The sequence below is a fragment of the Ptychodera flava genome, chromosome 2, assembly GCF_041260155.1.
Source record: "Ptychodera flava strain L36383 chromosome 2, AS_Pfla_20210202, whole genome shotgun sequence".
Taxonomy (NCBI): Eukaryota; Metazoa; Hemichordata; class Enteropneusta; family Ptychoderidae; genus Ptychodera; species Ptychodera flava.
In genome coordinates this window covers 6,951,500-6,972,924 of record NC_091929.1, presented here as the reverse complement: position 1 = coordinate 6,972,924, position 21,425 = coordinate 6,951,500, and the positions used below count along the sequence as shown (strand labels likewise).

General features: G+C 35.9%; 1 protein-coding gene across 3 annotated transcripts in view; it reads right to left on the bottom strand.

Annotated features, from left to right (window-relative positions):
- Window positions 1–21,425, bottom strand: part of LOC139152352 (uncharacterized) — a 29,304-nt gene that overhangs the window by 878 nt on the left and 7,001 nt on the right. The window contains exons 8-21 of one of the 3 annotated variants that reach the window (XR_011556606.1): window positions 20,404–20,580; window positions 19,559–19,627; window positions 19,055–19,175; window positions 18,606–18,770; window positions 18,311–18,380; window positions 17,866–18,019; window positions 17,199–17,248; window positions 8,862–9,271; window positions 6,915–7,014; window positions 6,170–6,297; window positions 4,189–4,281; window positions 3,707–3,773; window positions 3,120–3,205; window positions 2,837–2,960 (exon numbers count right to left, since the gene is read on the bottom strand). Coding sequence is in view for 1 of the 3 variants with exons in the window: in XM_070725497.1 (XP_070581598.1) it covers window positions 9,148–9,271; window positions 17,199–17,248; window positions 17,866–18,019; window positions 18,311–18,380; window positions 18,606–18,770; window positions 19,055–19,175; window positions 19,559–19,627; window positions 20,404–20,580 (930 nt within the window). In the remaining 2 variants the exon portion in view is untranslated. Of the gene's footprint in view, window positions 1–2,836; window positions 2,961–3,119; window positions 3,206–3,706; window positions 3,774–4,188; window positions 4,282–6,169; window positions 7,015–7,532; window positions 9,272–17,198; window positions 17,249–17,865; window positions 18,020–18,310; window positions 18,381–18,605; window positions 18,771–19,054; window positions 19,176–19,558; window positions 19,628–20,403; window positions 20,581–21,425 lie in introns of those variants that run through there. The other 2 variants (XR_011556605.1, XM_070725497.1) reach the window with 2 other exon arrangements.

Sequence of the window (21,425 nt, the reverse complement as noted above, 5' to 3'; positions counted from 1 at the left end):
GTCGATCCGGTCTTTACAAGGGATAATTACCGGTGATTTTTTGGTATGAAAAAGTAATCAAAGCACACAGAAGTACTTTTGGTTGTTTTATCTCGTTTCTAGTCGTGAATTTGCGCCTAAACGCGGTCTGTCTGGGAGAGCAGACGAGTTTATACTGACTGTGCCCATGCTATTTTATGCACGTGTGCTTCGTACCATAGACCCTCGAGAAAAACTAGATAGTCAATGATCGTACACATTGTCGGTATAGAGTCATTACTGATAGGATTACGTGAACGATCAAAGCCGACCTTCATTGACCGTGGATTTTGTTTAACAAAGCAGACGGCGCTTGCAGTATTCTTTTGGTCGAGCAATTCTCCAACAGACGCAGCGCTAGAAGGAGAGTCTACTGGTGAGAAACGGACGGTTAGCGTGGCTTACCCCGTGGATGTACTTACTTTGTTAACATGTTGTGTTAGCGGATACGGGGCAGAGATAAGGGATGGCAGAGGGACCGCTACTCGATGTAAACGAATCCAGTTGTGACGTCAGAGTTTGCCAACCATGACCAAACTGGGGGCGTGGCCTAAGTTTAACGAATTGACCCCAAATTGACCCCGCACATAGACCTCTAAAAAATTAGCCCCGCGCATACTTTTATGTAGAAATTCTGTTGCGAGTGTAACAATATTGCCACCCGGAAGCTAAATAGCTCAGTAGTACAGGTTGATTTCACCAGACCTTTAAGACCATCAAAGTACTGTCGTTTAATTTATTATAAAAAGGAATTATAATCTCTAAATATCAGATACATCAGTTTTATACTGAAGCCGATTAAATAGATTTTTCGGAACCGTCGGAGATGCAAGTTCTGTAAAGCAAAATGTTTTGTAGAGAGGTACAGAGAGTGTAATATTAGTTATTCAACTACTCACGTAAAGTCGTATTGGTGATGGAAATAAATCAAGTGCGGTCTATAATCGACTCCTATTAATAATATGAAGCTAAAGCAATTTTAATTAGCATAATTACATTAAAAAAGCGCGTAGACTAACCGTTGAATGGTAGAAATATTCAAGGCTGCAGGACGATAGGGTCTTAAACGGTAGTAATGTTGCAGTTTCTTGATTTGATCAAATCTTTAGTGATACCGCTTGTCCTTTGTCAAGTTCTGACATCATAATTTTTCTGTCTATCCGGTATTAGTCAGATTGCAATGTTGGAGATTTTAAAGCCTTATTTTGAATCCTGTCTGCATTTATTTAATTCTATGTCTTTTTTTATAAATTCGAATGACATTCAAAGGAATTTTACAGTCTATCAATTAAAACTTTATTTTGTCCATAGAAATGTAATGTAAAAGATATAGCGTAAGATATAACGTAATGTAAAAGATATAATGTCGATTATTTCAATTCCAGAAACAGAAAAGGTGATTTTTGGTATACAAAATTTATATTCCTCACACAGAATCTTCTTTTGTATAGATTCGACAAGCTCCGATTCATAGCTTTTTAGAACAATTTTTGTCTCTGAATGTGTAAATTTGAAATTTTACAACAACTGATATGACAGGAATGACACATAAAACTATCCATGACTATCCATAGAGATGCATTCGAGGAAACATCTTATCGACTGAAGGAAAAGAGCTGTTACGCCTGTTAGCCCCGTTAACCGACTCTTATCCTCTAAAATGAGGGTATGGCCTTAGTTAACGAATTGACCCCAAATTGACTCCGCACACAAAACTATAAAAACTTAGCCCCGCGCACACTTTTATGTAGAAATTCTGTTGCGAGTGTAACAATATTGCCACCCGGAAGCTAAATAGCTCAGTAGTACAGGTTGATTTCACCAGACCTTTAAGACCATCAAAGTACTGTCGTTTAATTTATTATAAAAAGGAATTATAATCTCTAAATATCAGATACATCAGTTTTATACTGAAGCCGATTAAATAGATTTTTCGGAACCGTCGGAGGTGCAAGTTCTGTAAAGCAAAATGTTTCGTATAGAGGTACAGAGAGTGTAATATTAGTTGCAACTACACACGTAAAGTCGTATTGGTGATGGAAATAAATCAAGTGCGGTCTATAATCGACTCCTATTAATAATATGAAGCTAAAGCAATTTTAATTAGCATAATTACATTAAAAACGCACGTAGACTAACCGTTGAATGGTAGAAATATTCAAGGCTGCAGGACGATAGGTTCTTAAACGATAGTAATGTTGCAGTTTCTTGATTTGATCAAATTTTTAGTGATACCGCGTGTCCTTTGTCAAGTCCTGGTATCATAATTTTTCTGTCTACGGTGTTAGTCCGATTGCTATGTTGGAGATTTTAAAGTCTTATTTTGAATCCTGTCTGCATTTATTTAATTCTATATCTTTTTTTAATAAATTCGAATGACATTTAAAGGAAATTAACAGTCTGTCAATTAAAACTTTACTTTGTCCATAGAAATGTAATGTAAAAGATATAGTGTAAGTATTTTAAATGTCGATTATTTCAATTCCAGAAACAAAGGTTTTTTTGGTATACAAAATTTATATTCCTCACACAGAATCTTCTTTTGTATAGATTCGACAAGCTCCGATTCATAGCTTTTTAGAACAATCTTTGTCTCTGAATGTGTAAATTTGAAATTCTACAACAACTGATATGACAGGAATGACACATAAACTATCCATGACTATCCATAGAGATGCATTCAAGGAAACATCTTATCGACTGAAGGAAAAGAGCTGTTACGCCTGTTAGCCCCGTTAACCGACTCTAATCCTCTATGCTATATAGCTTTCGTTTCAGGATTTTACAACCTCACTTTCGAAAACATTACTGTACTTACTGTTACGAAGCAAGCCATAGCAAAGGTATATCCAAAGTAAAGATTTCCTTTTATATCCAGTAAACCAATTATCCAAGTTACGGAATATGTTGCAACGAGAAGCCAAATACGAAAGAATTCGTCCCTGTGAGATTAATATATGAAAATTGCATTTTAACGTTGGACTACAAATCTGACAGAAAGTAACCACTAGCTATAAACATGTTATATAATGTTGATATTCGTTGTCTCCGCACATTATTTAAACCGCAAAGAACAACGATATAAGACATTCATTACGCACCACAAAATGTACCACTGTCCAGAAGCATACGTGAACACCAGAAAGTCAAATTTAAAGTACATATAAGTGGTCATGATCCAGCTGGCCTGTTGACAGATAATAACATAATAAATTTATAAATAGCAAATTCAACTATCTGTAGCAAGATTCAAGTTTAAAGTGAGGATGTCGTCGAAACAGCTAGCGTGTATTTGACATGTAAATTTTACGATATTCATTGTAAAATTCACCAATCGCCAACCTACCCTAGATTCAGTTTTTACATCTCTCGAAGAGGTTCCTGGCAACCTTGAAGCAGAGGTAATCAAGTGCAAACGCATACTACTTTCATGAAGACGAGAGGGAACAACACTGTGTTTTGTTGAAACTATTTCCTTAACACGTATAACTCTCAATAACCGACAACAATAGTCTGTTTTCAGTTTCTTTGTGAAAATATTCAGTCCTACTTAGAATTTGAAAAAAATGCCGAGTTCTCTGTTGCTGTTTTAATCCAGTGAACGTTTTAAAAGGCGCTAGGAAGTCAACTAATAAAACAAACAACCAAAAAACATATAAATAAATAATAAAGAAATACAATAACATACCAATATCAACAATGATGTAAAAGCAACGGTGCTCATATAAATTTCGATCTTCTGTGGCACTCTACAACTGAAAAATTAAAGAATCTGTCACTGAATTAATACACACTTGAAGATGTGTTAAAGCAGATCTCCATCATGTACGGAGGGACAAGAGTAAACGTATTCATAGAGACTGCCTACAATTTCCATCCACTTGAAGAAAGGTTGTGAAGGGAGTACACTAGTAGCGATCTTCCTTTAGAGTACACTTCAGAACGGTCAAAGTAGATTGATGAGTTCTGTATAAATGCTTGTCTTAATTGCAGTTACACTATCTAAGCTTGTAAAACTTTGGCGACTGAATATATGAACATAACGTTTCAGAATAAGATCTTCTCCAGATATTAAATAGTGATCCGTTAATAGAATAACAAAGAATAGTATGGTAAATTGCAAGTCAATATCTTAGAGTAACATATCATACATATCATAAATTAGCTTACGTTTGTTCTATACCATAGCTGCTTGGCCAGAGCAAGGAACAGCTCAACACGAGTAGGAGTGGAATTACCCATCCAAGAAGAATGTAGCAAATCCTATCAGGAGAAATAGTAAAGTGTATTCCATACATATGCATGTCGATTTGATTAATGATACGATCCAATATGGCCACCTGGCGGCCATTTTGTAACATTTTTTTTCGTTTTAAGAGCTGTAACTCAGATATATTTCAACCAATATCATTTAAAGCTCGCAAACGACATTGACCTTTGTTATACATATACATATGAATTTCATTTGTGATACCATTCAATATGGCCGGATGGCAGCCATCTTGTTACGATTTTTCATATCAAGAGCTTTAAATCATACATATTTCAACTAATATCATTCACAGTTGGTAAAAGGACATCGACCTATATCATACATATGCACGTCGATTTGTTTCACCATGCGATCCAATATGGCCGCCCGATGGCAATTTTGTAACATTACTTCATGTCTGGAGCCGTAACTCAGACATGTCTTAACCGGTGTTTTTGTAAGTAAGTATAAGGACATTGACATATGTTATGCATGTGAATTTCATTCGGATTCTCAATTTGATGCAAATTGGGCTGCCTGTGGCCATTTTATAATAATTTGTTCATGTCCGGAGGCGTAACTATGACATGTCGAAACCAATTTCATTTGAAGTTTGTATGAGAGCATTGATCCATGTCATACATGTGCAGATTAATTAATTTCAAGATATGACCCAATATGGCCACCGATTGCATAAAAGAGGCATACATTTTTCACCCAGAGAAATCCCACATTAGCTTACTACCGTCTCAATACTTGATGTGTTCATGCATTACAAGCCTGACATGTGACGGTGTTCAAACAAACATGTTTATCTCAAAAACGTTCAAATGAGGTAAAAAAGGCCAACTGTGTCAAAATGCTACAATTCGGAGCTCAAGCCAGATTAAGTTGGTATTTAGTACATAGGTACAGTGAACAATTTTTTGCAAATTTATTGTTCCACAAAGCATAAGCTCTCGCCGTTAGCGATGCTGAGCTTCTGAATGGCTTTATTTTCTTTGTATATTAACAGCAAGTTATCGGATGCTTCTTGTTCTGTTTTCATAATTTAAAAACGACTTTCATACATGATTGCATGCGCCATGTTGAACCAACCAATTACACTGAGGTATTTAGTTTGAATAGCTGTCACTGTCATTACTATAATGTAATTGCCATTAATACTGTTTAAGATATCACTTGCTCTATTCAACAGTTTGCCCATAATGGCATTATAAACTTATTGCCGGCCATTAATCCTAATCTGTATCGCAATTAATGAACATAACTCTGTCCTCTTTGAGAAGTTGAAGTCAAATTGCCATTAACAGGGGTGGGGGGTGTTACCGACGACTCCCAGTCGATTTCCTTAAACCGTGTGTGTTGTTAATGACTGCTTTCTTAAGGTAGGAAATAAGACAAGTATTGCCTGTGAAAACCCCTTTACTCAGGCGCACGATGTTACCCTGGATATTATGGTTATTCGTACTTGACTCCAAGCGGCCATCCAAACACCAATTTAATCGTGCCTAGGTAACCTTTTAGACAGCGCGCCATAACATGCCCGATGTTATGCAACTGACACAACTATTGAGTTAAAAATGTTGCTCGCAAATTATCAAACTAATTTATAATATGGCAGGGCCATTAAGTGGCAATTTTCCTGGTATCTTGCATGCAATATTAACTTTCCTGAGGCTACGCCAAAATAGTCACAACGCCATATCAAGACAGTGCAATTTATGAACCAAAACCCTGCAATTTAGTATGTACAAAGTTTTTTTGCATCGCATTTCATATGATGGAACAAGTAATTTTTATCATAGCTAGTGAGTTATGTAAAATTCTAAAACATTATGCTCACGCTGAAATATTGTTCAATATTGTTGTCATTAGCATCGCATGAGTGATATTTACCTGGCGTGAATATTCTTGTGTTGGCAAAACCGCAGCTTTAGAAAATGTTGCAGACAAAAGTTGAAAACCCAGGCATTGCTACTAGTAAACGTGTAGTGATAGATTATAGCTGACGCTGCACAGCTTTTCTGACAATAAAGAAAGGTAATAATTATTGAAGTTTTTTAATTACAGGAAACACAATGGATAGAATTAGCTAAGTATTCAGAGAGGGAACATTAAATAAATACAATATTCGCCTGTTGATGAGATCAGATCAGTTTCACAAATTCACAACTATAGCCGTGATAGCCCCTGGTCAGCAAAGAGATGATTTTATCAAGGAAATGTTGTAAACTAACACAGCATGTCCCATTTCCTGTTTTAAAACTTTTTATAGAGTTGCTAAAATTAGTCACAGATGTATTTGACAGAAACTATGGTACGGTGACAAGCAACTCCTACTCTAAATCTTCGTAGGAGGTACCAAGGGGCAGCTGTTAGGGTACCAGTCTCATCATCAAAGGATGGTGAGTCCGAGACCAGTTAAGTCAAGGGTAACGGTCTCACTATTGGAGGATGATGAGTTCGAGACGGTGTTGTGCCTTTGAGCAAGGCACTTCACGATCCATTGAGCAGTAGGTAATGGGTGTCACCCTGTTATACGCAATGCCTGTTGGTTGATGGATTGAAAATAAAAAAATATATAAAAATATCCAAACCAGAACCATAAATCCAGTGTTATGGGGAATGTTATATCCTTTACCGTGTCTACGTCCATATTCAAAGCTACGACCACTGTGACAAAATACATCGATAATGATAAAGTAAGACTTGAACATACAAAGTAGTGATCCGTTGCACTCCTACGGAAAAAATAGAATAGTATTAAAAAAACAAAAGAACAATGATGATAACAATGTAATAATTACAAATAACATGATTGGAGCTAGATTGGGATAATTGGATTAGCAAAATTTCTCAAGAAATTTAGAAATTTGTCTAATATGATACCATATTTTCTTACCATCTTTAAAAATGTATTCAAAATGTACGATGCTATTGAAATGCTATGAGTAAGAATCAGTGCATGATAATATCAAATACAACATTGTTCACAACATATGAACAATATTCATATTTGAATGAAACTTTGTGAGCTTGTACGTAGTTTCTTCGTTCCCAAAATACCAGTACTAATTTCAGTTTGTTATTTTGCCTCAACCAAAATGAAGGTTTTCGATCGATTTACAGTAAAGTCGGTCGGGTTCATTTCAAATGTGCCCTGACTCAATTTAGTGTTTATAAAGCCCAAAATTCGCGAAACAGTGAGGAATATTTTCGAAATGGATCTGACTAAAAAGTCGTCAATTAGAGAATTTTGTCTCGTGTCTCTATTACATATACACAACAATAAACGTATTTTCATGGAAATGAATCCGATGAAAGAGGTATGCAACAATCGTTGCGTTTTCGTTGATTGCTCGATGACAACAGTATTTCAAATTTTAAACTATTATATCATTTTGTGAAATATCAGATATAAAAATTTCGATTTCGTCACATTTTCCTTGTAATTACCCTCTTCCAATTTTCTCAATTTAGTTCCAATCGTGTTTGATCTTTTCAAAATGGTCAGATATTAAAGGTATACAGTCATCTGTAATCTAAATATGCCCATATATGGTCAAAGGGGTGTTCCTTGGTATTCAAAATGTCCATGTGAGGGCGCTGTTTTTAAAAAGCGGCCACCCGCTTAAAATCTGTGATTGGTTAGATTTTCTCTTTCCATGGTAACTGTGGCTAACTTGGAACAGGTGACAGCATACCTTTAATAAACAAATAATAAAATCTCACATTTCATTTCGATACACAGTTACAGATACTTAGAAGATAGGGAAAACAAGCGAGAACATAAAATATGAACGACAAACCAAAATCAAAAGAAAACTCTCCAAGAAAATTTTGAATTAGGTAGGTTTTACTGGTATCGATTGCTTATCTTTATTGTTGACTTCTGAATTGATGGAATACATTTCCCAAAATAACAGACTTCCGTCTATATCGGTTCAAAGACTCGCCTGTGCTTCAGGTATCTGCTCTGCAATTTTTCTAAAAAGCACCTGGCTGAACAGCTATTATTTAATCAGAAAAGCCCAGACACTTGATAGTCAAATTAAGGGAGATGAATGCACCAATGAAATACTGATATATATTAATTTTTTTTGGAAGTCTGAATTGTAATGTGGCTCAATATATTATGTGCAATCTCTTCAAGGTATTAGCCAAGCTACATACAACTGTGTTACACCTGAAGGGTATGAAAAAGGGATGCACGATGGTATCACCCACTTCCATATTTGGTCTTTTGACTTCAAAAGGCAACAAAAATATACGCTAAAATTAACAGTTTTCCGAAAACTACGCTTCATTTCGTAGTAAATTAAATTTGTCAATCGTTTGACCTCTTTAACTACATTAACAAAATAAAGTGTTCCTCAACAGTATCATAAGAGAAAGGGATGGATCAAGCTCAATGACTTGTGGTGAGAAACATAGTTTGTCCTTTCGTATACTTAAACCTCATGCGTAAGTATACATTATAGAGTCAGGGAAATGTTTCGAAAAACTTTTATGGCAACATGAATGCTATTAAATATTCTGAGTTTGTGCTTGTTCCAGAAGAGAGAAAATATGTTAAGAAAACCATTACCTTCTTAAGCACATAACCACAAATGTAAATGCTGTTAAGAACGTTGCCAGACCGTTTGCTATCACAATAATTGTGCTTAAAGCGTACTCTGGAAATGGCTGTCATTGAGAAAGAACATTGAAGAGACGTTAATCACTTTTAGCGATGAAGAATTTTCAATTGCTGAAGTTTAGGTTAAACCAGCAGTATTCCTGGCGGAACTTGCATTTAACACCATCTTTGTTATCCGATTTGTGTAAGTAGAATGATCTTGCCATCGCTACAGAATAATTACGATAAATAAATCTTACGTTGGCATTTCACCCATAGTGGTTATTACCGCAACACTACCTACTCGATCACATCGACATTCTGTGAAATCACTTGCTGCATTGTTGCCCACCTTTACACAGTTGATGTAGTTCCATATTCTATATTTAGTATGAAGAAAATGACCTTCCACTTAGTTCAACTAGTCAATTTACCCTACAGACAATGATGTTTTTCAGCACAAAGACATGTATTTAGGCTGCGTTCACAAATAATAGTGAGGGGATGGAGTAATTCAAGGATTTTCGAATGGGGCGGGGGCAGTAAAAGGAAATGTTAAAAATTCTAAAGGAATAGGAAGATCTGAGAATATTTTCGTACCCACTCTTTTAACTTTATCAGATTCTTCACTTTGTTAAGAAATAACATAAAAATGAACAACATTTTATTGTTAATATTCATAACAAACAATTTTTGGAATCATGTTACAGAACTTCATGACTTTTTAATTTGAAAAATATAAATTATTCATGCAATTGAATTTTCCTGAAAAAACGAAAGTACGCCTTGTAATAGAGGGAAAAAGCTGCTAATGTTGATAATTTTTGAATATTTCCATTCAATGTATCAACTTTAGTTTCTTGATATCTCCTCACACCATGCTGAAACACATAAAATTAAACTTTTCAACCAAGCCTGTGTATATGTACGTGTATATGCGTAAGTCACGTTCCCCAAGGTACCGTACAAAGATAATAAATGACTGAGACGTCAGGGCATGTCTTCGCGCTGGCTCAAGACTAATTAATATTAAAAGGAAATTGCCACCAGGTGGCAATAAATGATCATATCAACATTTGTTGTTTGGAAGTAATACAAGAAGCTGGTGACACGCAAGTACAATTTTTACCAAACATTGCAGCTTCTGTTCCTATCACATGTCATCAATGAATTGAAACGTATTGTACATGATTGTTCAAAAAGTGAATACATGTGTATTTCAGCATTGTTAGTAAGTAGAACATTCTTTCAAAATGAAATTGTTGCAGAGAAGATGCAATCTACTACAATCATACTTACCAAAACAACTAAACCATGCCTGCGACTACTGAATCTGTTGAAAATGTGAATGATAATCATCCTTTCCCCTGTATAGGTTCGGTTTCAGAAACTGTTATGTAGTTCATTTACCCCACTCATGACCTAAGTTTAATTAGTCTAGAAGATTCTTAAGGTCACTGTCCTCCATGGTCTTGAATTCGATAAGTCATGTTTGGAACCTTCTGAAAATTCAATTAGTCACAAGGGGACATATTTTTAGAGCAGTAATTGGTATCAGCAGAAGTTCTATATAGTTCTTACATTCTCTTATATAACCATTTAAGTATAAATACCGGGACGGCACAGATTTCAGTCAGAAGTTTATGACCGTGTCACTCATGTGTGTACTTGAACACTTTGGGATCACTCCAGCAGTGTTAGTTTCATCACCTTTCAAGACCTTTACAGAAACACTGGATTTATCTGGTGGACTTTGCACAGCCTCAAGCCTGTAAGCAAGCAAAATTACCGTACACTCTGTCCGATTGTCTGATTCGAATCTGGAGCTTTGTGCGTCCCAGCTAAGATAAGTAGCCTGTAAACTTTTACAGTTTGTACTCTATCTCTTTACCTAATGATTAGTGTAAATTTTTTTTTGCAATAATTGTATTTAAAGAAATTCGCTGACTTCATCGTTTTTCTTAGGTAACAAAATCATGATTGGTAAGTTCTATGATAATAATCACTGGACAAAATGTTTGATTAACATTATGTTTATTTACGTATATTCACTTATATGGAAGACAATATTTATTGCATACGGAACGTACATCTTTGTATATGGAATATTTCAATACATTGACATGCGTAGCGTATATCTATGCAGATAAGAATTATACGTAATGGATATCTTTGCACACCAAGTGTACACTGTACTTATGTATGTAATTAGTATACATACATGTATACTTAATGTATTTGACAAATGTACAGAATCATGTATGTGTATTGTTACGTGCAGAGAAAACGAACAAAAGGATGAACTCAGCAGTTTCCGTTAAAACAAAATTTATTACGAAAATAAAACTAATTGCTAAGTCAGAATTAGAGTACAAGCTTTAAAAGTGTACAGACTACTTATCTCAGCTGGGACGGCAAAGCTCCAGTCTCAGAGTTGTAACAGTCTGTCGGATGAATGAACAGTCCTTTGGCTTGCAGGCTTGAAGTTGCACAAAGTCCACGGTATAAATCCAGCATTGGCAGCGAAGGTCTTGAAAAGTCTTGAGAATGACTACTGCTGTGAAAATGACCTACATAACACACCCCCTCTTCAAAAGAAAATTTTTCAAAGAAAAAATCTTTCTTTTTCAAATGTGATATTAAAAGTGTGAACAACAATAAACTCTAAATACGAGAGAGACAGTCTGCAATTAAATTGTCTCTGCTTTTGATATGTCTAATATCAAGATTAAACTCCTGTAACATAAACTTAGTAATCTCTGATTGTTGCCTTTAAATTTCTGCAGAAATACAAGAGGGTTGTGATCAATATAAACCACTATTGGCTGATTTGAAGAGGTAACATAAACTTCAAAATACTGTAAAGCTAATATCAAAGATAGACACTCTTTTTCAATTGTAGAGTAGTTTCTCTAGAATTTGTTAAATTTGCGTGAGAAGTAGCAAAGAGGGTGATCTATCCCATGACTATCCTCTTGCAACAAAACAGCACCAGCAGCCGTATGACTAGCATCTACAGCTAATTTGAATGGCGAAGTGAAATCTGGCGCAGACAACACTGGAGTACTTTGCAGTATGGCTTTAAGTGTATCAAATGCCTGTTGGCATTGCTCAGACCAAACAAACTTTACTTTCTTTTTAAGTAAGTTAGTCAAAGGCTCAGTAATGGTGGAGAAATTTGGACAGAATTTTCTGTAGTAACCAGCCATACCGAGAAAGCGCATCAGTTGTTTCTTGCAATTTGGTGTGGGAAAATTTGAAATGGCACTGATTTTGGCATCAACAGGTTTTACCTCACCCTGTCCTACAGTATGTCCAAGGTAAGTCACCCTCGCCCTACCAAACTCAGATTTGGCAAGGTTTACAGTCAACATAGCTTTACTCAGTCTCTCGAAGAACTTCCGCATGAGCTTGATGTGTTCCTCCCAGGTGTCACTATACAGGACGACGTCGTCGACGTAAGCTGCACATTCTTCCAGCCCGGATATTACGTCGTTGATCATCTGTTGGAATTTTGCTGGAGTGTTCTTCATTCCGAATGGCATCACCTTGTACTGGAACAATCCGTCTGGTGTAACAAAGTTGGATATTTCACGAGCATGATCCGTCAGAGGGACTTGCCAAAATCCCTTCAGTAGGTCAAATTTAGTCACATACTTGGCTTTTCCCATTCGATCGATGCAATCATCAATCCTCGGGATTGGGAAAGTGTCTGTCTTTGTTAAAGTGTTCACTTTCCTGTAGTCCGTGCACATACGATAACTGTGATCTGATTTGGGAACAAGTATGCATGGCGAACTCCAGTTACTTTTACTGGGTTCAATAAAGTCATTGTCCAGCAGGTATTTGACTTCTTCCTTGAGATATTTCGCTTTCGTAGGATTCAGTCTGTATGGATGTTGTTTTACAGGCTTACTGTCCCCAACATCAACGTCGTGATAGATGACGTTTGTCCTCGTTGGAACATCTTGAAACAGGTGTTTATATTCATGGAGCAGTTCTTTCACCTGTTGTTGTTGTTCTGGCTGGAGGTGTGCAAACTTTGTAGACTCCAGATTCTCCAGGATTTCTGAGTTCTGAAGCTTGACCGAGCCCAGCTTTGAATTTCGAGTATTTTCCCTCAAGTCAGTTTCAGTATCACTATCTTCATAGTGGCTAGTACTGACTGCACTGACAGGCTGTGTTTTAGTAGGATTATCCCTATTCAAATATGGCTTAAGTATATTTATGTGACATAGCTGTTTTTGTTTTCACCTGTCAGGTGTTTTTATGATGTAATTTAAATCGCTCAATTTCTTATCAATTAGATATGGCCCAGAGTAACGAGCATGGAGTGGTTTGCCAAGAATTGGAAGTAGAACAAGAACTTTTTGACGTGGTTCAAATTTCCGTTTTGAGGTGTGTTTATCATATTTGATTTTCATTGACTGCTGAGATAACTCAAGATTTTCTCTAGCTAATTCACATGCTTTAGAGAGTTTTGTACGAAAATCTGACACATATTGTAAAAAATTCAGACAATCATCATCGTCTGATAGGAATTTCTCTTTAACGAGCTTAAGTGGGCCACGGACTGTATGTCCAAATACAAGCTCAAATGGGCTAAAACCAAGAGACGCTTGAATTGACTCTCTAACAGCAGAGAGTAGAAAATGAATTCCTTCATCCCACTGCTTCTCTGTGTCAAAACAGCAGGTCCTAATCATGTTTTTCAAAGTTTGATGTAATCGCTCAAGACCACCCTGACTTTCTGCATGATAGGCGGATGACCTATACTGTTTAATGCCTAGCTGATCCATTACTTGTTGAAAAATTTCCAGACATAGAGTTGGAGCCTTGATCGGACTGGACACTTTAGGGAGGCCAATAAAGTGAAAATTTGACTAAAGCTTTCACTATAGTCTTTGTCTTTATGTTTCTCAGTGGTATGGCTTCTGGGAACCGAGTTGATGTCACATAATTGTCAACATGTACTCATTTCCTGATCTTGTTTTTGGTAGGGGCCAACACAGTCTATAAGTATCCTTGAGTATATGAAAGTGTACCAAACTGTTTGTCAGAAGGAGATTGAGACTTGGGATCTGATGATGTTGGAGTGTTAATTGAATTTTGTGAACTGTTGTCATTTGATTTTCTAGTCTCCTTTGAGAAATTCTTGGATGAAAAGGAGGAGTTAAATTTACCTGCATTGTTTCTGTATGAAAGGACTTGGATGGTTTGCTGAGAAATGAAGATTTGTGAGTCAATGAATTATTATCGGCCGAACGTGCAGCAACCTCCAATGTATCTGCCTTTTGTTCATTGATAAACGTCTTGATGTCACTCTGGATGCACCTTTTAAATTCCTCAATCAAAACAAGTGGTTGTAATTTTTCATAATTCTGACTGACCTTTTCAAAAGAACACCAACGATCAGACAGTTGACCTTGTGTTCGAGCAAATTGAACATAAGTTTGATCTTTCACCTTCTCACAATCCCTAAATTTCTGACGGTAAGCTTCAGGCACCAATTCAAGGCCCTTGAGAATTAATTCCTTCACAGAATCATAATTTGAAGCCTGCTCTACTGACAACTGAATGTAAATTTCTCTGGCTTTACCAACCAAAGCACTTTGCAAAAGCATAGACCAGGACTCCTTAGGCCAATTCAGATTCTGAGCAATTTTCTCAAAATGGAGAATATATTTGTCAACATCCTTTTCTTGGAAAGGGGGAACTAACCTGAAATGCTTAGTTATGTAAAAACCGTCTGGAGGGGAGAATTTTCCTGACTGTGCAAGCTCTAAACGTTTCATTTCTAATCTTTCTTTTATGTCCAATTCTCTTTCTTTCATTTCTAATTCTTTCTCTCTCCGCTTTCTTCCATTTGTAATCTTTCTATTTCTAATGCCTGTCTCTCTTTTTCCATTTGTAATTCTTTTTCTTTCATTTGTAATTCTTTTTCTTTTTCTAATGCCAATTTTTAAACTCGAAATCTGCCTGCAATTCTAATTCCAATTTTCTAAGTTCAAAGGAAGACTCAGGCTCATAATCATGCAAGACGGATTCCTCAAATTTTCCTACCCTGACTAAATATTTGACAATATTGAACTGAATTTCCTTCTTGCGCATAGATCTCTTGACTTCTACTTTAAGGAAATCGGCCAGTGCAATAAGGTGGTCATTTTTGAGGGAATCAAATGCGTCCTGATCAAGGTCTTCCATAAATTCGTCTGGCTTGAATTCCGCCATGATTAAATTTCGTTGAGTTCAAAGTATACAGTAGTTTTAAAAAGGCAGGCAAAATGTTGTCAAACGGCTCAAATATTCGTCTCCCGGACGAGCCCCCAATTTTGTTACGTGCAGAGAAAACGAATAAAAGGATGAACTCAGCAGTTTCCGTTAAAACAAAATTTATAACGAAAATAAAACTAATAGCTAAGTCAGGGATAGAGTACAAGCTTTAAAAGTGTACAGACTACTTATCTCAGCTGGGACGGCAAAGCTCCAGTCTCAGAGTTGTAACAGTCTGTCGGATGAATGAACAGTCCTTTGGCTTGCAGGCTTGAAGTTGCACAAAGTCCACAGTATAAATCCAGCGTTGGCAGTGAAGGTCTTGAAAAGTCTTGAGAATGACTACTGCTGGAGTTTCCAAAGACTTGAAGTAACACACAAGAGACACAATCCCAAAAGTCTGACTGCAAGCCTGCTGTCCCAGTATTTCTACTCATGTGCTTACATAAGCATATAAGAACAATCTAGAACTTTTATTGACATGCTAATTACTGTTCTAAAATTATCTCTCGTACACAAATAACTAAATTTCCAGAACATTCCAAACACCACTACCTGATTCAAGGTTGTGAGGTCATTAAGGGCAGTGACCTTGAGAATGTTCTAGACTAATTGAACTCAGGTCATGATGAGTGTGTGAAAATCACCTACATAACAGTATATATTATTGTATATCAAGCATTTTGCCCAGTGGAAATAAAAACACTTGGTAGATAGTTTTTAAAACTCTCTACGGCGATATGTATTTGTCTTTTTGGATTCAATACACTTTTAGTAACCAAGATGTGAATGATCAGTAGCTACGTTTTTAACTTGACATTTTTAACAACCTTTTTGTGGTATATCAACACCATTTTCTTATACTTGAAATCTTTTAAAATCAGGTTGAAATATTTAATACTTGTTAACATCCCCTGAAATGAATATCCAGCATTGTTATCACACTTTCACAGTTTAAATCTTAGCTGGACTGAAATGCAATGCCCCGCAGTATAAGTGTACATAACACAATTATTTCATCGTACCTCATTTTGATTATTGTTCGAACATATGGGGTCATTGTTCAACCACTCTTTTATCTCGTATAGAAAGACAGCAGAAATCTATTGCTAGAGTGATTTTAGATCAAGACTTTAATACTCCAAGTTATGTTTTATTTAAATCCTTAAGGTGGTTGCCAATTCGTGAAAGAGTTTCATATAATGAATCAGTTTTAATGTACAAAGTTCTGAATAACCTTGCTCCTGAATATCTTAACGTTTTTAGAGGTGTAAAGGAGATCCACGGACGTAACACAAGGTCTGCGAACAGAGAAGATCTGTATATTCCAGGGCATAGAACCCAATTTTTCAAAAGAAGTTTTATGTACAACGGGGTTAATATATGGAATACTTTGCCTGGAGAGATCAAATCTAGCTCTTCACTCTTTATAAAGTTTTCTTCCTGAATTATTTTTATTAATGTAAATATTGTAAATGTTGTTATACTCGACTCTGTGTGAGAAGAGCCTCAGGCGCAACAGTTTATCGAGTTTAAATAAAGTCTAATAATAATAATAATAATTAATAAGCTGAATACATAGTATTTCAGTATGATTGGTTGAAAACAAAAACATTGCACTTGATACACAGAGCAAAATACTGTAAAATGAATCAAACTTTGTTGTTTCGTAATATTATTGGCTTAACAAATGTCAAACCATATAATAGCTTCGGGGGACTTGAAAATTTTGATGATATAGAGTGGAGATTTGAAAAATTTTGACGGTAGAAGGGATCTGAAAAAAATATTTCAATCGCATTTCCTCCAGCCCCCATCACCATTATTTCTGTGCGCAGCCTTAACATATTTTGTAAAAACTTACAATTACAAAACATGAAAACAAAACAGTTTTTCGTTATTCTTTTACGTTTATATTTCGACCAAGACAGATTATTTAAAACTGTGCATTTCGTTTATTCACAGGTAATCTTTGCATTTCATTTCTACCCCGTTCATGTATTAGCTGCACAATATTCAGACATAACAACTTACGCTTCCGGGTTTCCGTAGATCATGGAAATGCACTTGGCATTGTAGCCAGCCTTAAATAGAAAAATTCCAGGTTCATGCGATCAATGTTTGAAAATGTTAAACCTTACTATAAAAGTAGTAATTAAGTTTCGCACAATTATCTAATAATTACTTCTTAAAATATACTATTTAAGGTCATGCAAATGAATGTTGCAGCTCAGCTACACAATATCATGCAAACAGACTAAATCGTTTGATCAGCCGTAATATAGTCAAGCTAATTAGCATCTTTTTTCACTGTATCAATTTTATTTAAAGAAATGGCCTTAAAGGTCAGATATGCTACCATATTTGATCTTGTGCACTTAAATGGCTGACAAAAAGAACTCTATTCAGGCCAAAATTTAGTCACCCAACCCCTCAAGGTCATGGCACGTGAAAGGGTAATATCATGTAAGCCATTTTGTCACCTTTTGTTCTACATCACGTAATGAGGCTCTATAAATCATAACTTGATAATTCGTGTGATGTAATAATTGTGAATATGTTTAAGAGGATCGTTTCTTGAGTTCATATCATTAGCCAGTAAATTTCAATTTTCGACGACATTAATGGAAATCGCGTACAATAACTCGACTAACAGTGTACAACATGAGACATAATTAAGGACAAGTATATGCCAGTTTACCTCTTTGTGGTATAACATAAAGGTCAGAGGTTCTTGGAGCTTCTTTCCATGCTTCCTTTCATCACTATTGTAGATATTGACTGAAATCACAGGACTGTTAACTCTCTCAACTTTCTTCGTCGCAGTTATTGTACGCACCCACTGTCTGCTGGTTCTTGAATATGATGTATAAGTGATTGTTATTGTAAGAGAATACGTTTGGACTACAATGTTTTCATATCATGACGTAATAGATTTGCTCGATCATCAGTTTGGGACTTCCTGTCATCTTTCTTATAAAGGATGGACTGGGATGCATGATAACGTATTTTAACGTATTAATAACAAACGCTACTTTGTTAAAATGTTGCAAATGATGAACGTTGCAAGTACTATTGATGCTTATTGAAAAATGAAGCTCTAGTCATATGACAAATTGCTAAAGCATTTTCGACAAAAAACTCACCCTTGTTTGACTCCTGGTGGAAGGATGTTAGCTGGGTTCTTGTAGGCAAACACAATAACTGTACATCTATCTGTTGGAAATTGTGAAATAAACGTATAAGTAATACCTTCCTCACCATACAAAATGAATCATTATGCATCAGTTTGCAATCTGATTCTTTATAACACCCCCTTATAACAGCAGAGGATTTCCTTCCCCCGATTGAAATGACCGTGTAGGATAGAAGTTTTACATCCATCCATTTTATGCACTGTTAAATAAATGTACAACATCTTAGAACTCTGATATTACGTACCCACATTTTGAAGAACAGTATTCTTTTTAGGTACTAAGACTGTACTCCCTCTTTCATCTATCTCGTACCAAACACTTTCATGTGATCTCTTCTTTCTTGCAGAGTTTACCTTGCTCGGAAACTCTATGTCATGTGTTGGGAAATGGACTTGGTTTGCTTCAAAGCCTTTCCAGAAACAAAACAGTAAATAACACCATTCTTTCTTAATGTCTTTTTCTATCATGAGAATAGTTTTTTGTAACAAGAAACTCTAAAAACGTGTATTTGTGCTATATCAACTAAATATTACAAGAGATACCGTCAATCTACAATTTGGCATTGCGAGAAAGTTTTGCTCGAAGGTGATAGTTAGATTTAATTAAGAAAATCCCCGAAGTCGTAGTCCAAAAAGTTGAAGATCCACATAATTAATAAATATTACGAAAGGTATGCAAAAAATCTTGTAATACCTATATTCTTACTGTTTATCCTGATATCTGTGTTAAGCAGACCGACATAACGTTGTACGGTCTCACCGAATCTATCAAGCTTGTCAAACAAAGCTATTGCGCCTAAATGGACGCCCCTGGTCTGAAAGAGGAAGGAAACATGCCAGTTCTTTAACATTATTGTTAAAAAGTGAAATATATTGGTACTTGTAGGGAAGCATAGAGATAAAAGTAGTCTATTTTGATAATTGAGCACAAGCACATTCAATCATATTTGAAAAATCGTTTTACCGCACGACTGTTTCTGATATTACCTGGATGCTTAGTTAATGTTTATTGACCGATGCTATAAAGCTCGAAATGTATTATTTCATTACAACTCCCCATTTTTCTGCATTAAAATTCTTTTATCAGGAAGAATGTAGTCTTGAGAGGACAAACCATGCACATCTGGCTGAAGAAGGAATGTTTTCATTATATGCCTATCTGCTTCATAATATACTCATTAGTGAAAAGGTGCTTTACTTCATGAATCTGTGACCAGCTTGCTTCTGTGTCGGCATCTAATAATCGACTCACAAGGTTTACAATAGACTGAAAATGAATCATATGTTATAACAGTTTAATCAACAAGAAATTAAGTATTCCTAATACATATTATATTCATAACTACAACCTAAACTTGAATCGAGTGCGAAAGGAACAACAATCTCTCAGTTACTTTCAAACAAAAACATGACACACGTTCTTCACCATCGTCGGTGACGATTGAAAGTAAGACGAAAATTTCAATTGCATACTAGAAAGAGGCAAACACATATTCTTATTCAGGTTAAATGCGCCGCAAATTTGTCTGAATTCTTAATTTGGCTGATGTTTGTCTGGCCAAACTTGAAACTAATGGAGTAATTAATCATTTCGTGGGCTTTTAATTGTAAAAACCTAAAATGTTAACATAGCCAGTGAGTTCAAGCACAGTAAAATTTTACTTAAATCTAAGGTATGAGTGAATTTTAGGTAGTGTGCTTCTCCAAGTTCTAACTTTGAGCGTTGATCTCTGATATTTACATTTGATTGTGAAATTGATGAAGGTGGGAGCAAAAGCTTGTAGTTTGAATAGAGACACCTATTACCTTGAATCGCAGTGTGACAAAACTGCCAGTGCCGTTTGAGTGTCAACAAGGTGTAAGAGCAAATCCCGGTCCACAGCTGGACCTGAACCCGGAGTATTTACAACGTCTTGTTCGATAAAGTACAAATTAAAGTAATTGTCTTGATCGATAAATAACAGAATCACTTAGAGGGATAACTTAGTATTCACCAAAAGTATATTTTAAATCCGATAACATGAAAATCAAAACATGCCTTACCTGTAGGTAAACCATTTTGTCAGCGTCATGACCCGGTTGCGAAAGTGGGTCGCTATGTATGATATCATATATAAGGTAGCCAGCCAACAAAACGTCACCTGCGTATGCTGTGTCTATGGACAGATTGATATCGGTGAGCAATCTTGCTGTATTTGATGCTATGCTAAAGTCAGTGACCTGAAATGTTTAATGGATTCTCTAATTATAACTAGGCTGCATCGGATCAGTGACGTTAACAATCGGCTAAGAGACGTCGCTCATTTTCAATCCCTCCCCTGCATGTGAAAGAAGGGATTGATCCAACTAAGGATGTAACATACAAAATATAAAACCAATAATCGTCCTTTCAAAAACGCTGTTATAGAAGTGCACCAGAGGCTTAAATGAAGCCATGCAAATGAGCTCTACGTTTTATGATTACTCATCTAATTGTATTTGTGTGCTGTCTCACTCTGAACACCAACGTAGAAACATGACACTGTTTCATATATTGCACAAGGACTTATGGCAAGTTATTGATCTGCACTTATTTTAAATTAATCTTAATTCAGTGATCGGGTACAGACTTTACCCCGTTGTCTATTGGTATATAATGAGCTTGTCGTGTTACTGTCCTTAAGACTGTTCTGTGATATTGCTTACTAAAATGGCGGCCAAATTAGACCATTTTCGTTAGCATAGCGCACACAGGGGTAAAAACTAGTTGGGGCAGGGACCACATCATTATTTATTTGATCTGACATAGTTGTCAGGTTGTTGTTGTTTGTATAATTGAGTTCATTGGATGTGTAATCAGTGCGTGAAAAGCACACACAATTATTTGATAGCATAATGCAGGTATAAGTTTACTCGTTGACATACAATTACTTGATAAACATTAGCTTCAGAAAGGAGTGCATAAAATAACATTATACTTATTGGAAAGTTGTACTGTTTTTTTGTTCAGCACACCAATTTCATTAAAAGCTGCGCGCTTCACTGCATCGAAACGCAAAAATACGGATAAATCACACTAATGAGTT